The 18,589-nt window shown below is 33.0% G+C and overlaps 1 protein-coding gene across 1 annotated transcript in view; it reads left to right on the top strand.

Moving 5' to 3' along the window:
• LOC120413316 (serine/threonine-protein kinase 32A-like) overlaps positions 1-18,589 on the top strand; it is a 360,996-nt gene that overhangs the window by 298,581 nt on the left and 43,826 nt on the right. Inside the window, exon 8 of the mRNA XM_039574084.2 lies at positions 10,015-10,140. Coding sequence (XP_039430018.1) covers positions 10,015-10,140 — 126 coding nt within the window. The remainder of the gene's footprint in view (positions 1-10,014; positions 10,141-18,589) is intronic.

Raw genomic sequence — 18,589 nt, forward strand, 5'->3', positions numbered from 1 at the left:
GGTTTTGGGAGCTCTATACACCAAACGAAGAAATAAGCCCTGTCAACGACCCAAAATTTCCGTCCCTTCCCCTGTCCGTGATTGACAAACACGAACCGATTGCCTGGCGCTCACTTTTCGAACGAAAAAGGCCGGCTCCCTTCGAACACTAACAGTGTCAATTTAAATATTGATATTGGCTCAACATTTGCCGATAAAATCTTCATTCATCAACCCGAGCGACGACGAAGAAGGGAAAGCTTGGTTGGTTGTCGCTTGCGGCGTAATTTTGCTTGATTTTTTTTATTCTTGAACACGGGAAAAGTTGGTTGAAATTTTTTGAAATGGTTCTAAATTTGAGAATTTTTACTAATCACAACAATCAAAAAGAAAGTTGACAAAGTTTAAAATTAAAAAAAAAACAAATTTAGTCGTGAACATGAACATGAAACATACAACAAAAAAGAGTAAAAAGAGGAACACAACTTGAAAAGAAGCCCGCACGCATCGACCATGAGAAAAGAGAGGTAAAATTTTGATCCAATTTTCCAATCAATTTCCTGCCCAGTGGGAATGATTCTGTTTGCGTAAACAAACGAACGACAAGTCTTTGAACAGCACGATCTCGCTTGATTTTATCATCTGAGGGGGTGGGTTCGATGGTCAAGACAAATAAAAGCTTTTAAACTGGGAGTAAACTTGTCAACTTCATCTGATTTTTTTTTTGGTTTCTTGCATGTTTTTGGTTTTTTAGGTTTCTTGCGTTTTATATCGTGAATATTTTTTTTGCTTTTTACCTCTTGTTGTGTTTATACTTTTTTTTCACTTTTATGATTTTCTCTTTTTAACTTTTAGGCATTTTTCCTTTTTTTACTTATTAGCTTTTATCTTAGCTTTTCTTTTTTGCGTTCTCTTGTTAAGATTTGTTTTGTCTTTTTTTCTTTTTTTTTCTTTTTAAGCACGTTGTTTTTTTCATTTTATATTTTTTTGTTTTTTTTTTTCTTTTTTGCAATATTTCCTTTTTATTGATGTTTTTCTTTTATTGAACTTTATCTCAGTCCTTTATTTATTTTTTTTCATTTTAATTATTTGTTTTTTTTTTATTCTCTTTTTTCACTTTACTTTTTTGCGATTTCACTCATTTTGCTTTTAATCATTTTAGCCTTCTTTTTTCAAACAAGCAATGCTTTTTCTTTTTTTACTTTTAGTTTTGCTTCACTTTTACTCGTGGCTTGTTCGCTTTTTTCCTTTTCTTTATTTTTCTGTTTTTTAAGTGTTTGTTTTCTCTTTTGATACGTTTTTTTTTACTTTTTTCCTTAATAGCGCCAGGTTTTTACCCTTATATTTTCTTTTTGTTGTTCTTTTTTCCTCTTTTCGAGTGTTTCTTCTCTTATTTTCTGATTTCTTTATAATGTTTTACTGTATATTTTTTTACTGTATATTTTTTTAACTTAAACTTTTTTTTAACTTTTTGCGTTTTTACTTTTAATGCTTTGAAACATTTTTTTGATATTCCTTTTTCAAACAAGCATTGCTTTTTCTAGTTTTATTTTTTGCATTATTCCCTTTTTTACTTATTTGCTTTTTTCTTTTTACTAGTTTTTTCCATTCTTGCTTTTTCTTTTTTAAGATTTTTATCTTTTTTAAAATTTTGTGTTTTATAGTGCTTGGTTAATTTTGTCCTTTACATTTTCTTCTTTTTACTTTTCTTCCTCTTTTTGATTTTTTTTATCTTTATCTTGTTATTTATGTTTTTCTGTCTACTTTTAAACATTTTTGCATTTCCCTTTAAAATAACAAGCAATGCTTATTCCTTTTTCACAGTTCAGCATTTTTTCCATTTTACTTATTTGCTTGATTGCTTTTTCCTTTTTTTTGCGTTTTTTTTCTCGAGTTTTTTTTATGTTAAGTTTTTTTTTGCTGCCTGTTTAAAGTTTTGTTTTTGTTTTGTTTTTAATTTTTCTCTTTTTTGCGTGATAATCATTTGCATTTTTTCTTTTGATTTGCTTTTCTTCTTCTATATGATTTTGAATTATGAACATTTTTTTTTTGCTTTATTTCCATTTTAATTTTATTCCTCTCTCTGCTTTTCCCTTTTTTAACTTATATGCTAGATAGATATTTTATTTTTTACATTTTTCTTGTTTTTAGGACTACTTTTAATGTTCTTTCCTTTTTTAATTATATATTTGTTTACTAATTTTTAACCTTTTCTGTTTTTTACAGCTTTGTGCTTGTCCTTATTTTTTATTTGCTGTTCATCTTTTTTCAACTTATTTGCGTGATTGATTTTTTTGCATTTTAACGTTTTTTGCGATTTTCCGCTTTTTCACTTGTTTTGCTTTTTTGCTTTTTTGGTTTTTTGGTTTTTTGGTTTTTTGCTTTTTTGCTTTTTTGCTTTTTTGCTTTTTTGCTTTTTTGCTTTTTTGCTTTTTTGCTTTTTTGCTATTTTGCTTTTTTGCTTTTTTGCTTTTTTGCTTTTTTGCTTTTTTGCTTTTTTGCTTTTTTGCTTTTTTGCTTTTTTGCTTTTTTGCTTTTTTGCTTTTTTTGCTTTTTTGCTTTTTTGCTTTTTTGCTTTTTTGCTTTTTTGCTTTTTTGCTTTTTTGCTTTTTTGCTTTTTTGCTTTTTTGCTTTTTTGCTTTTTTGCTTTTTTGCTTTTTTGCTTTTTTGCTTTTTTGCTTTTTTGCTTTTTGCTTTTTTGCTTTTTTGCTTTTTTGCTTTTTTGCTTTTTTGCTTTTTTGCTTTTTTGCTTTTTTGCTTTTTTGCTTTTTTGCTTTTTTGCTTTTTTGCTTTTTTGCTTTTTTGCTTTTTTGCTTTTTTGCTTTTTTGCTTTTTTGCTTTTTTGCTTTTTTGCTTTTTTGCTTTTTTGCTTTTTGCTTTTTTGCTTTTTTGCTTTTTTGCTTTTTTGCTTTTTTGCTTTTTTGCTTTTTTGCTTTTTTGCTTTTTTGCTTTTTTGCTTTTTTGCTTTTTTGCTTTTTTGCTTTTTTGCTTTTTGCTTTTTTGCTTTTTTGCTTTTTTGCTTTTTTGCTTTTTTGCTTTTTTGCTTTTTTGCTTTTTTGCTTTTTTGCTTTTTTGCTTTTTTGCTTTTTTGCTTTTTTGCTTTTTTGCTTTTTTGCTTTTTTGCTTTTTTGCTTTTTTGCTTTTTTGCTTTTTTGCTTTTTTGCTTTTTGCTTTAAAAATAAAGCTCAACCTTTTCGGCTGCTCATTCGTTACCAAACAAAGACTTAAATTAACTCCAGCTTGCAAAACATTGTCCTCGAGGGTTCCCTCTAATGCCAAAAAACCCTCACTCCACAAATTATAAACTCAATTATGAAAATGAAAATAAAGTCTTACGACTGTTGAACATGCATTAATAAGCTGCCAAATGGCGACATTCACGACGAAGTGGCTGTGTTGTCTTGGCTGCTAGCTGGTAATTTACTCCCACTTTTACCGCTGCTGAAATTAATAACTGAAACTGCTGGTTTTGAGTGTCAAGAATGGTGTTCTGCCAAAAAAGTTTTTACGGTTGAAAATTTGTTGAAAACAGCAAAAATTATTCTGTGAAATTTAATTTTTCAATATTTTTATACAAAACAATTTTTAGTAAAGTTCCTCCTAACAAGAAAAGTTTTACATTAAAAAAGTGCTAATCCGATTACTAATCAACAGAAGCAGCAGCAGCTACTATCATTAATTTTGCAGGTAATCCTCGGATATGTGCGGAAGAGCCATTTGAATTGCAAATTAGTTTTCCTGTCTGGTCACCATGCCAGTTCAAAACCAGCGCAATTTTTATCAACCGTCTGGAATCTCATTAGCCCTGCGGGTATCATTGTGGAAATGAAATTGCGAAAACAACTTATTTTCAAATTCGGGGTGCAGCTTTTACTGTGAGCGCACCGTGTCTTTGTCGCCTTGGAGATTAAATCATCGGGATGGGTAGGAATTCAAGCAGGAGGGTGAGTACTCTGCAAAATTAAATTAGTTTTACGGCAAAAGGTATTTCACAATTTTTTGGGTGACTTAATTTGCAAAACAAATGAAGACAAGTTCATTAAACTGGGATGACTTGGAACATTGTCAGCAGTAGAGCACGAATCCAGAAAACATGAAGTACCTATATTTAAATATATAGTTACCAACACAGTAAGAAAAGCCCAAATTTTGATGGTTGAAATAATAAAATACATTACATTCCAACGCTTGTGACCAAGGATCTGACAAGTATACAGGGTCCTAAGCAGGGTTGCCAGATCAACATAAAAAAAATCTGGTCAATTACCGATAAAAAAACACCTGAGCAGTTCTCTACGAAATCGATTTATTTTATTAAATTTTAAATTTTTGTATTTTTAGTACGGTTGAAACTTTTATAGCGTTTTCGGTATGCACAAAGAAACCATTTTGCATCATTAGCTTGTGTCCTTATATTTTTCCATGCAAATTAGGCAGCTTTTCAAAATCTGTATCTTTTGAATGTATTTTTTGATCGATTTGGTGTCTTGGACAAAGTTGTAGGTATGGATAAGGACTACACTGAAAAAAATGATACACAGTAGAAAAAAATTTGGTGATTTTTAATTTCACTTTTTGTCACTAAAACTAGATTTACAAAAAACTCTGTTTTTATTTTTTTTCTGTTTCAGGGAACATCAAATGCCAACTTTTCAGAAATTTTTCAAAAAATCTTTGACCGAGTTATAATTTTTTGAATCAATACAGATTTTTTCAAAAAATCGAAATATCGTTCGCAACAATTTTTCAACTTCATTTTCGATGTGAAATCGAGTTTGCAATCATAAAGTACTTTAGTGAAATTTTGATAAAGGGCACCGTTTTCAAGTTATAGCCATTTTTAGGTAACTTTTTTGAAAATAGTCTCAGTTTTTTCATTTTTTTTAATATAGTGCACATGTTTGCCCACCTTTGAAAAAAATATTTTTGAAAAACTGAGAAAATTCATTACATTTTGCTTTTTTGAAGTTTGTTGACAAGGGTTTCCAGAAGTGTTTTTTACCTGCCAGTCTGGCAATTAATTACACTAATTACTGGTCCAAAATGATTGATTACATAAAATACTTAATTACTTTTCACTATGATGAAAAAATATTCAATTTAATGTTAAAAAAAAAGTATTTATTTCTACGATTCTAAACTAAATTATTAATGAATAGCTCACTCAATAGCTCTGTCAAAATTAAAACTTAATAAAATAAAATAAAAGCACTTAACAACAAGCAAAGTACAGACAGTATTTTTTTTTTGTTGCTCTAAATTATTTATTTTATTTTTTTTTGTATTAATCGGGATATTGGATATTTTGCGTATGATTTTTATTGAAAATAGTAGAATATTTCACAAAAGTTTCATGTTCACACAATTAAAATCGTTTCCGAGCTATAGGCGATCAACATCAAAATTGCCCCCACTAGAAAGTACTGAAACTTGGTCAGTTATCGCAAGTCGAATGTCATTAAAATATTTAAGTTGTTTGAAAAAAGGCCCCCTGATTGTTCGAGCCAAATACATTGAAAAATATTTGCACCGGCTCCTCCTGAAAACTGTGAAATTCATCAAAGTAACGTTTAATTTTAAAATGTTTTTCAAACATTGGTTTGACATTATTTTGTTTGTTATTTTTTTTCTCAAGCATATTGAAAAATCCGTTACCAAAAATACGGATAATGGGAAATGTGACATTTACATTGGATTTTATTTCTGCATCTGAATATTAATCAATTCTAATTTTACTGAGTAACACATATACTTCAAATAATTTTTACTGCCTATTAGAAGGAAAAGCATAAAAAAATTAATCAACTCTAATGTAATTCCTGAAAAAAAAATACAATTTTTTAAATAAAAATGAATAGATTTTGGATTCATATAACATTTTTTACTGGGTAATATACCATGGCGTTGCCTTTCGTTGTTAATCAGCTTCGCTAAACAACATGATGAAATTAATTTTTTGAAAAAAAAATACTTTAATTGCCAATTAATTACTTTAAATTAATCTAATTACCATGAATTACTAAGTAATTAATGAATTACTAGCTTAAAATAAAAATAATTATTAATTACTTACCAGTCTGAAGCCTTGCTGGAAACCCTTGTTTGTTGATACGACCCTTAGTTGATGAGATATTGCCATGCAAAGCTTGAAAAACAGGAAAATTGATGTTTTCTAAGTCTCACCCAAACAACCCACCATTTCCTAATGTCGATATCTCAGCAACTAATGGTCCAATTTACAATGTTAAAGTATAAAACAATAGTGAAATTTTCCGATCTTTTCGAAAACAATATTTTCAAAAAAAATAAAATCAAGACTCACATTTCAAAGGGTTGTAATATTGAATAATTGGCCCATTGGAAATGTTAGTCTTGATTTTTTTTTGAAAATATTGTTTTCAAAAAGAACGGAAAATTTCACGATTGTTTCATACTTTAACATTGTAAATTGGACCATTAGTTGCTGAGATATCGACATTAGAAAATGGTGGGGTGTTTGGGTGAGGCTTAGAAAACATCAATTTTCCTGTTTTTTAACCTTTGCATGGCAATATCTCAGCAACTAGGGGTCGCATCAACAAAGTTCGAAAAAGCAAAATGTAACGAATTTTCTCAGCTTTTCAAAAATATTTTTTTCAGAAGTGGGAAAAAATGTGCACTAATTTTAAAAAAAAAGGCAAACTTATGGGAAATTGGACGAGCTTTCCGGTAAAAATACTTACGAGACTGAAAAACCAAGTCTGTCATATAGAATTTGCCAAAAACTACCAAAAAACCATTTTTTTCAACATTTACATTTTTAAAACCGCGATATCTTTCCAAGGATTGGACATAGGACAATGGTCAACATGGAGACTTTTATGTAAAATTGTCTGGAAAATCGATTCCCACTCTCGGTTTTCAAAAATTTTGACGTTTAGACCATTTTTCAAAAAAAAACAGTTTTAGTAAATGATTTTTGTATTTTTTTTTTAGGAGAGACATACCATCCTGCATTTTTCGTCAGTCTGTTGGTAACATCTTAGGCTAAATCGTGACATCACCTTTAAATTTTGCGTTTTAGACTTGAAAATCAAAAAATCTCATAGATGTGGCGTGTATTTTTGTTTCAGTGTATTTTTTCAGAAAGCCCGTCCAAATTCGTACAAGTTTGTCTTTGACCACTTTTTGATACGACGCAACGGCTTCGAGATACAGTAATTTTTAAATAACACAATGTTATTTTCGAGTACTATTGGCTCCATATACACAAAAATGGCTTATATAGGCCTAGGATAACATGTCTACAAAGTTTTATTGAAATCGGAGAGGGTCGGGTACAAAAGTACCAGAAAATTCCTGATTTGAGCTGGAATTGCTCTAAAGTACTTTTTGATTGCAATTTTTGTTTTTTACATCTAAAAATTAAGTTGAAACATTTTTGCGTTCAATATTTCGATTTTCTTTAAATCTGTATTGATTCAAAAAATCTGAACTCGGTCAAAGATTTTTTGCAGATTCTGGAAATTTCTAAAAAGTTGGCATTAGATGTCCTCTAAAACATATCAGAAAATAAAAAAAATGAAAATAGTGTTTTTTTTTGTAAATCAAGTTTTAGTGATACAAAGTGAAATAATAAATTATCAAATTTTTTTTACCGTGATCATTTTTTTCAGTCTAGTCAATTTTCATACTTACAACTTTGCCCAAGACATCAAATCGATCAAAAAATTTCTTTAAAAGATACAGATTTTTGAATTTTTACATGTCATTTTTGACACCTGCCAAATTTGTATAGAAAATTATAGGAACGAACTACACGGAGAAAAAAAAGTTCCCAAAATCGTGAACAAGCGTTCATGAAATTGGGAACCACGAACAAAGCGTTCAAATTTCATGGTACGTTTTTCAAAATCGTACCATGAAATTTGAACACTTTGTTCGAGGTTCCCATTTTCATGAACACTTGTTCACGATTTTTGGAACACTTTTTTCTCCGTGTAATGATGCAAAATGCCTTCTATGGGCATACCGAAGGCACCAAAAAAGTTTCAGCAGGATTAAAAAATACAAATATTAAAATTTAAAAAAAAATCTATTTCGTAGAGAATTGATCAATTCACATCTCACCAACCCATAAAATGTACAAACTAAAAAAGTATCAAACGAAAAAATGACCAACCACCGGGGGTTGAGTGTAGCAAAATCAGAGCACTTTTGATCAAAATCCTACTGGTTTGACGTCGAATCGCTGATTACTGAAATATGATCAAATAAAAGTTGAAAACAAAACATTCAGGAACTCCTTAACAATTAAATTTAATAATTCAAAACAAGTCCATCCAGAGAAAACACATCCTATTCTGATTTATCACACTTTCATTGCAAGCTTAAAATAACTTTCCGAAAATAAAGGTGAACATCACGCCGCCTCCAAATCTGGCCTCCCATAATCGGATTTGTCAGTCCTGGTTGATTCCGATTTTTTTTCCTAGTCAGAAACGTACAGAAAACGAGTGTCCCTTTTCATAATGCCATCTTCTCCGTCACCACCGTCAGTCCGTGGTCCGTCCAAAGCCAGGAAATCCCACCTCCTGCTTCTTGGAAAGCTCGACTTCCGTTTCAAATGTAAAGATTCTCCGCGTATAGGCTTATTGCGAAATGGCACACGGATTTCGAGTTGGGGAAGGAGGTTAATCTGATTCGTATTTTTCACGAGTCGTTGATTTGAAATTTCGTTTTCCCAAACGGGTTCAAAACGAATGGGCGATTGTGCGACGATATTTTCATTGCAAGCAAGGTGGCAGCACCTTAGGAAAAGGTCATGGGCGTTGCAACTTCTTATAATAAGCAAATTTCTGCGCACTGGCTGAACAGATTTTATCTGGGTTTGTTCGATTCGATCCGGATTAGGGTCCCATAAGTCCCTGTTGATTTGGTTGATACAAAAAGGGCGTAACAATTTCAGCGCACTGCTTACAAATGGTTCCTAAAATTGCTTAAAGGTGGCAGCACTCAACTTAATATTGTCTGAGCTATATAAGCGTTAGCGTTAGCGTTAGCCACGTGATTTATCAGGAGGGCAGCAACCACTTACTGGTGGATTCAACTACAAGTTGATAAGTTCAACAACGGTTTCCTAACAGTATAGATTCCGATGTTCCCAACAATCCTCTCCAAATGGCACGCTTATGTCAACAACAGAAGCAACCGTTGAAACCCCTTCAAACGGTACGAACTGAAACGTAACGCCACCGTGTTTAGTCGCATTTGGAATAGTTGAAATGGAGATGATTCCGAGTATTCTCGCAGGAATCCGCCCATGAAGCCGTAACCTCCTGCTCTTCTCTCGTTGCTCGTTAAGAGACCCGTCATCAGCACGACGACGACGACGGCTAAACTCATGAATGTTTCGCTCCGGCCTGATCCTTTCTTTAGCCGGGATCGGATTACGATGCAAAGCGTGATTTCCGAATTGGCTTCGGATTGCCCCACGGACCTGGACTAGGACTGGTGGCAATAAATAGATTATGCCAAGCGGGTTCCTCTCCGTTTACGGGTTCAAGTTCGTGCCCAACTGCGCTGGGCTGGGAATTGAGATGCAAATTTCGGATTCAGCTTGTGGATGGGGTTGAGGAGATTTCATTGTGATTGCCGGAACGGAAACACAGCGGATATACTTGAGAGCCTGACTCCCTTTCAGTTACAGTCATGAACATTAGAGGCTATGGTAATTGTCCGAGAAGTGATTGCACAATTTGTACCTTCTACATATTCATGTAGGTTGGCTCTTTTGCATTGTCTGGCAAATCTAAGATAACTTTTAAGTATTGCTATCAGATAAGCTAGAAAATCAACACACTTAAAATTCTACGGAAAGCAAAAAACAAGCATCTTTTGAAAATTATAAAACCAGGCTTAACATAAAACGGTCAGTTCAACTTCGAAACCCTCTCTTCCAAACAGCTCACTCATCCATATTGTTAACCCTTTTCCCCTTGCATCAATGAAACCTTCTGTTCTGACCTTCTATCTCCCTCTCTCTCTTCATTCCAGGACACTCGCACCTCACCGACTTTAACATCGCAACCCGGTTACAGCCGGACGGGCTGGCCTGCAGCATGTCTGGCACCAAACCGTACATGGCGCCGGAAGTTTTCATGTGTGCCTTAGAGGAAATCGGTGAGTACACGGTTGATGGGTGACGGAACCTGTGGGAAAGAGGCGAAACCCTACACATTCTACACACAACACCGGTGCAATCAAAAAACTGAAGCGTTTGGTACGGTATGTCCACGCATCCTTCCCCCTCTTTTAGGTTCTGTGAAATGTGATCCGTTCGCAGAATCTTATCTGCGGTAAACACAACGTAGTAGGGCTGGCCGCTTCAGCTTTTGTGATATATTTTCGTAATCTAATCACAAGACCTTCCAGCATGCATTCATCGGGCTGGCTGCATTTGTGTTAGATTAGATTATCATCTAAAAATTTGATAATAATATTTACCACTTTTGACAGAAGTAGTCTTGTAGCGATCTGTTTGCCTATGACCAAAGTACACCATATTCTGGATTTACACAACGAAATGGGGGTATTTAAATCGAGAATCGTTTAAAAAAAGAATGTCCATGACTTAAATTGAGAATATGACCTAAATTTAGAATATTTGTGATTTCGTAATTTATCGGAGAGTTTTCAAAATGTCCCAGGTAACATTTTTTTCCAGGAGTTCTACAAGAGCTCTTAAAGATAGCTACAGCATAGCAGTTTGGACCGCGGTAGGATAAAATTTTCTTCAAAACTTCTTCAGGAGTTTGGAAGAGTACTTGAAGAGAGTTTTATCCTACCGCGGTCCAAACTGCTATGCTGTAGCTATCTTGAAGTGCTCTTGTAGAACTCCTGGAAAAAAATGTTACTTGGGGTATCAATTGTATTTTGTTAAGAAATGTTATTAAAACAATTTATCATGGTTTTGGAACACCTGTGCAACAGGCTTACCAAAGAAAAAAGTCGAAACCTCAAGATTTTGACAACGGATCCAACCCAGACTGCTTCAGTGAGTGTGGTAGGCTACAGATCATTATTGTAACAACTTATTGGGATGATCTAGGTCATCCAAGAACTCCCTGTAGTTAAGATCTGTGGGACTACTGCCGTAACAAGCAAGAGGTTGACGGTTTTTGACCCCGGAACATATCCGCATAGCTTCAGTGAGTATGATAGACTAATTCAATGATGTGTTGGGATGTTCTGGGACATCCAAGGACTCAGATCTTAACTCTAGGAAGTATTTGGATGACCCAAGACATTCAAACACATCGCAAACTATTCTACCATACTCACTGAAGCTATGCGGATATGTTCCGGGTTCAAAAACCGTCGACCTCTTGCTTGTAACGGCGGTAGAGTCACAGATCTTAATTCTAGGGAGTCCTTGGATGACCCAGATCAATCCCAACAATGCACTGTAGGCTACCACACTCACTAAAGTAGTCTGAGTAGGATCCGTAGTCAATATTCAGAAGTTTCAACTTGTTTCTTTGGTAGCTCTTGCTCTTACTAAATAACATACAATTGATACATTTTGAAAACTCTCCGAAAAATTACGAATTCCCAAAGATTCTTAATTTAAGTCATATTCTCGATTTAAGTCATGGACATTCTTTTTTTAAGTCATGACTTAAAAAAAGTTGCGTAAATCGAGAATCGTTTAAAAAAAGGTGACTGAAAAAAAAAATATGGTGTATATAGATAAGATAAGGTAAGGCAGATTTTTCAGCTGTCAAAAAATAGTTAGCAAGAAACCCTGATTTTTCATGAAAATTTTCAGAAAAGTTATTTTTTTTGCAAACTTCACGGGTTTTTTTTTCTGTTTGGTTGTTTAGCACACCAAAACATTAGCATGAGCCGACTTACCTTATAAAATCAATATACATTTTGCAACTTGTTGTTTAAAAAACTAACGTCATGATTCGAATTCCTGGACGCTTCGAAACCCGGACACCTCATCTTGTTTTATCATTTATTTGCCTATAAGTTCGCATTATGAATGTCAAAACTGTGTTATTTGATGTATTCTAACATCAACTTTCATTTATGGTTTATTTCAACGCTGTAGTTAATACCAAAAATATATAGAATAAAATTATAAGTTTACCAAATGTGAAACATTTCAATGGAATATTTCAAAGGCGTCCGATGGACCGGGAAGGCAAAGCAGAAATTTATGGTTTTGATTTCCTTATAGATTCTAGCATATTTTCTTATAAACTATCGAAATTTTTCAACTTCATTTTTCGATGTAAAATCAAATTTGCAATCAAAAAGTACTTTAGTGAAATTTTGATAAAGTGCACCGTTTTCAAGTTAAATCCATTTTTAAGTGAATTTTTTGAAAATAGTCACAGTTTTTCATTTTTTTAAATTAGTGCACATGTTTGCCCAATTTTGAAAAAATATTTTTGAAAAGCACTAATTTTAAAAAATGAAAAACTGTGACCTTTTTCAAAAATTCACTTAAAAATGGATTTAACTTAAAAACGGTGCACTTTATCAAAATTTCACTAAAGTACTTTTTGATTGCAAATTTGATTTTACATCGAAAAATGAAGTTGAAAAATTTTGCGACCAATTTTTTCGATTTTTTTAAAAATCTAGTATTGATTAAAAAAAATCATAACTCGGTCAATAATTTTTTGCACAACCTGGAAATTTCTGAAAAGTTGGCATTTTATGTCCTCTAAAACATATCAAAAAATTAAAAAAATTAAAAATAGTGTTTTTTTTGCAAATCAAGTTTTAGTGTTAAAAAGTTAAATAAAAAAACCACCAAATTTTTTTACCGTGTATTATTTTTTTCCAGTGTAGTCCGTATCCATACCTACAACTTTGCCGAAGACACCAAATCGATCAAAAAATTCCTTCAAAAGATACAGATTTTAGAATTTTCATACATCAATTTGTATGGAAAATTATATGGACAAACTAATGATGCAAAATGGCTTCTTTGGGCATACCGAAGGCACCAACAAAGTTTCAGCTGGATTAAAAATCACAAAAAAAAATCGAATGACCGAAATCCTAGAGAACTGCTCATCGATTGTTTTGATGTTAATAACTTATTTGAGACCAAAAGAATGACATTCACTAACATTTCCCAAGTAACATTTTTAAACCAACTAGCCACCACCAAGTTTTATCAAGGTTTTATGGTAGCATCTTGATTGCTTAGTAGTTTTATTTGGGCATTCACCGCAACCAATAAGCAAGAGCCAATTATTAGGTTCTAAAAGGGTTTCATGCCTCGGACATAAAACCTTGTGACAATAAAAGCTAAATGGCATTCAATAAGGTTTTATGAAAGTTTTAAGAGAGTCTTGAAAATGCCAAACGGTTTTATCGTATGCTCCTTTAAAATCAAGGGTGTTTTAGCTGTCAAGTGCCACTGGGACTGCAAAAAGCTTAATTAAAACCACAAGCTTCTGAAAAAGCATTTATCGTGGCCAATTAGCAGTGCATAAATACGGCGCTAAACGCCGTAAAAATTGAGAACTGAGAAATTTGATTTAAAATTTCCGAAAACACTAATTTATGCTGAATTTCTGATATAATTAATATATAGCGATTATTGTTAATAATTAATTTGAACATTTTTTTTCAAAGAATTGCAATTGATTACAAATTATGATTTTTTATGAAGCGAGTTGATTTTTTGGCTCTATCTCCCTTTACATTTATTAGTAAAATTTTAACCGCAGCTGAATTTGAGCCACCAATTGCAAGAAATAAGTTTTCAAATTATTTTGATTACCTCCAATATCTTTTATTTATCATCGCCATTTTTGCAAACCATCTCCATTTTATCATTTAACAAGACAAAGAATTATATTTTGCCAAAATAAAACCTATTCGCCATAAGACGTTTGAAGACGTATGCAATGTCATTTTTCCTTAACTCCTGACTAGGTTTTAACAAAGGTTTTATCAAGGCTTTGAGGATGTTGTAGGGATTCAGATGTAAAGCCTTGAACTCCTATGTAGGTTTTAGAGATAGGCCGTGACAACCTTTTGCGGTCTTTTTGGGTTTTGGGTTTTAATGTTGGTTTTGGCTGATAGGTTTTATAGCGGCTGTGACAGCTTTGATAAAGCCTAAAATGCTACTTGGGTTGAGTCCAAATTTGTGCGGTTCATAAGCAAAATCGAGTGTCCAGAATTCGAAGAAAAAGTGTCCGGATTCCGAATCAGCTTTTATCAGTGTCCGGGATTTGAAGCACAACAAGTCATTTTAATTTTAAAATTCTGATGAAAAATTGTCAGAAAAGATATATTTTGCATGCATTCTCTTAAAACTGACTGTAGTATACTACATCCTGATACATTTCCAGCTTGTTACATGTTTTTTGCCAGCTATAACAAAAATGATATTCTACTAAGTGTCCGAAATTCGAATCATGTCGTTATTTCAAGTTGGTTTTCTTCCCAATGAAATCTAACTGATGAGCTGTCAATTTTTTCAACGTCACTAATTTTAAAAGGATTCCTGAAAAATTAGCTATTAGAACAAGTAAACAAGACAAAATAAAACCATTTTTAATAGATTCTATAGAGTTTACCCTCATAACTTCCCCTCCTTTCCAAAGGTTCTTTCCTCAAACCCAAGCTGGGATGGCATTTCTAGGAAGGAGAAAAAGGAAACACAGAAAAAAGGCCAGGAAAAAATATATAAATATAAATTTCATTATAAAAAGGCGCAAAAGTGAGTGTTTTGTGCCTGGGGGGGCACTTTGGGATCCTCGTCCTCGTCGTTGGAATCCCCCAAAGGCTCTTCGAGGCGGCTCCAGCTGCTGCGTGTGAACCCCTGCGTGTTGATGGGGACCCTGTTTGAGATGGGTTCAACCATATTATACCCAATGTATGACGATGTACATTTTCAAACGAGGGGGCGCCATTGAGCTGCTGCAAGGAATGTGTTGGAATATTAAAATTTCTGCATTTTAATTTAATAAAGAGGCAGGGCGTGACACCGATATACGGTGAGGTCGGTGTGGCATGTATGAATTTATTAACGCTGGGAAAGTGCAAAAAACGGTGCTATCTTTTGCTAAAAGGGAAGGGCTGTTGGTGTTTTGTGCTTGACATTTTAGTGTCCATAATTTTGTTATCTCACAAGGTGAGTTTAAAAATAGCGTTTTTAAATTTTACAGCTAGTACGAAGTGTATTTCCTTCTACATGGTAAAAAACATGAAAAAAAGGAAATTGGAAAACAGTTCCCTAATAACAAATATTGCAAATAAAAAAATTTTTTTTGATCATTTTTTTCTCCAGAGCTCTATTGAACAATGGCGTCAAACAAACATTCACAATCAACTGTACAAGATATTTCAATGAAAATTACAATATTTCGCCATTGAATTGCCCTAATAAAAAGGAGAATCAAAGACGAGAAAAGGTCAATGCGGATGGAGAACAAATCGCAAGAATAGTTTTGACGTTTTTACAAAGAGCAATTCTCTACGAAATCGTTTTTTTTTTATTAATTTTTTTGTATTTTTCAATCCGTCTGAAAATTTTTTGGTGCTTCGGTATTGTCAATATAATTTTCCATACAAATTTGGCAGCTGTTTATACAAAAATGATGCATGAAAATTAAAAATCTGTATCTTTTGAAATATAATTTTCCATACAAATTTGGCAGCTGTTCATACAAAAATGATGCATGAAAATTAAAAATCTGTATCTTTTGAAAGATTTTTCTTATCGATTTGGTGTCTTCGGCAAAGTTGTAGGTATGGATAAGGGCTACACTGGAAAAAATGATACACGGTAAAACAAATTTGGGATTTTTAATTCCACTTTTTATCACTAAAACTTGATTTGCAAAAAAAAACATTTTTTTTTATTTTTTTTATTCTTTAATGCATTAAATGACAATTTTCCAGAAATTTCAAGGATGTGCAAAAAATCTTTGAACAATTAATGATTTTTAATCAATACTGATTTTTTCAAAAAATCTAAATCATGGTTGCAAAAAGAAATTCATCTTCATTTTTAGATGTAATCAAAAAGTACTGAAGTGACAGTTTCACAGCGGAATTGCAAAAATATTTTTATTCGTATGATCGAAATATTTTATGATAGTTTCACTGTTTCACTTTGGGACACCGGCATTTTTTGTGATGGTCATTAATTCAATTTTTTTTTAATTTTCAGGGTGTTCATCGTTAATCGTTGGTCCAATCTTGGATGAATTTGAAGCAAATCTATCGAAAACTTTCTTATCTTTTACAAAATAGTGGTTTATGCAACAAATGGCAAAAAGAAGATTTTTTCAGCAAGAGTCGCACATTTATCCAACAAGGTTTACCGAGTTGGGTAAAAACGATGAGTGTTGAAAAAACAAATTCCATTCAAAATTTTAACCATCTGAAAAGTTCAACTTTTCAGAACCCATTTCAATGCTGAAAAGTAAAACTTTTCGGAAGTTGCGTTGAAAAGTATCACTTTTTGGAACTGGGTAATTCTCCGCCAACTCACACAGCAGTTGCCCCGACCCCTCTTCGATTTGCGTGAAACTTTGTCCTAAGGGGTAACTTTTGTCCCTGATCACGAATCCGAGGTCCGTTTTTTGATATCTCGTGACGGAGGGGCGGTACGACCCCTTCCATTTTTGAACATGTGAAAAAAGAGGTGTTTTTCAATAATTTGCAGCCTGAAACGGTGATGAGATAGAAATTTGGTGTCAAAGGGACTTTTATGTAAAATTAGACGCCCGATTTGATGGCGTACTCCGAATTCCGAAAAAACGTATTTTTCATCGAAAAAAACACTAAAAAAGTTTTAAAAATTCTTCCATTTTCCGTTACTCGACTGTAAAAAATTTTGGAACATGTCATTTTATGGGAAATTTAATGTCCTTTTCGAATCTACATTGTCCCAGAAGGGTCATTTTTTTCATTTAGAACAAAATTTTTCATTTTAAAATTTCGTGTTTTTTCTAACTTTGCAGGGTTATTTTTTAGAGTGGAACAATGTTCTACAAAGTTGTAGAGCAGACAATTACAAAAAATTTTATATATAGACATAAGGGGTTTGCTTATAAACATCACGAGTTATCGCGATTTTACGAAAAAAAAGTTTTGAAAAAGTTGGTCGTCATCGATCATGGCCGTTCATGGTCACCCGCGACAGACACGGACGACGAAACAAAGAGAAACGCAAAAAGTAACTTTTTCAAAACTTTTTTTCGTAAAATCGCGATAACTCGTGATGTTTATAAGCAAACCCCTTATGTCTATATATCAAAATTTTTGTAATTGTCTGCTCTACAACTTTGTATAACATTGTTACACTCTAAAAAATAACCCTGCAAAGTTAGAAAAAACACGAAATTTTAAAATGAAAAATTTTGTTCTAAATGAAAAAATGACCCTTCTGGGTCAATGTAGATTCGAAAAGTACATTAAATTACCCATAAAATTACATGTTCCAAATTTTTTTACAGTCGAGTAACGAAAAATGGGAGAATTTTTTAAACATTTTAAGTGTTTTTTTCGATGAAAAATACGTTTTTTCGGAATTCAGAGATGCCATCAAATCGGGCGTCTTATTTTACATAAAAGTCCCTTTGACACCAAATTTCTATCTCATCACCGTTTCAGGCAGCAAATTGTTGAAAAACACCTCTTTTTTCGCATGTTCAAAAATGGAAGGGGTCGTACCGCCCCTCCGTCACGAGATATCAAAAAACGGACCTCGGATTCGTGATCAGGGACAAAAGTTACCCCTTAGGACAAAGTTTCACGCAAATCAAAGAGAGTTCGGGGCAACTTTTCCCGATTTCGTGTGAGTTGGTAGAGAATTACCCAACTTTTATTTATAGTAGAGAAAGGTAGGCCTTTTCGTCAAGCGAGAATGTTTCACAATGCACAGCGGTCCAGAACGCAACATTATGTGGATAATGGATTTTCCGAAAAATGGTGACGTTTTGGAGCTTTGCATGGTGTCTTGAGAAGAATTGTTGCAAATGGAAAAGGGCAACTTTTGGTTTGAATCAAAATTAGGGTGGTTCACGATAAAGGTGGTTTTGAAAATCTAACTTTTCAGGACTATTTTTGGGAATTTGGTTGTCTTCTAAATAGTTCATCCAAGCAACTTTGTCGAAGACACCAAAATGTTATCTCGTAATCTACGCCATCTACCACCAAATTTAGAGAAAGCATCTGAGCAAACCTTGTACTTATGGGTCAAAAGTTGCAGTCATTTTAAGGTAAAAAAGATGCAAATCTGGAGTTTTTTTTTAAGTTTGAAAAAGAAATTAACAACTCAAATATCTCGATAAGGCGCAGACCAAATTTTAACCCAGGTTGCTTTCGAAAGAGAAAAAAATCGAAAATTGTTCATCTAAATGTTTTTTCATGTTATTTTGCCCGCTGAATCTTAATCTGCCCTCAGATTTGAGCCAAATAGTAAAAAAATCGATTTTTGATCATATGTTGTGTTTAATGGTAGTTTTACCTAGAAAACCTAAAATATGACCAAATATCATTTTTTTTTTTTGACACTTTGGCTAATTTCTGAGGGCAGATTCAGATTCAGCGGGCAAAATTACATGGAAAACATATAGTTGGATAA

The sequence above is a fragment of the Culex pipiens genome, chromosome 1 (genome assembly GCF_016801865.2).
Source record: "Culex pipiens pallens isolate TS chromosome 1, TS_CPP_V2, whole genome shotgun sequence".
NCBI lineage: Eukaryota > Metazoa > Arthropoda > Insecta > Diptera > Culicidae > Culex > Culex pipiens.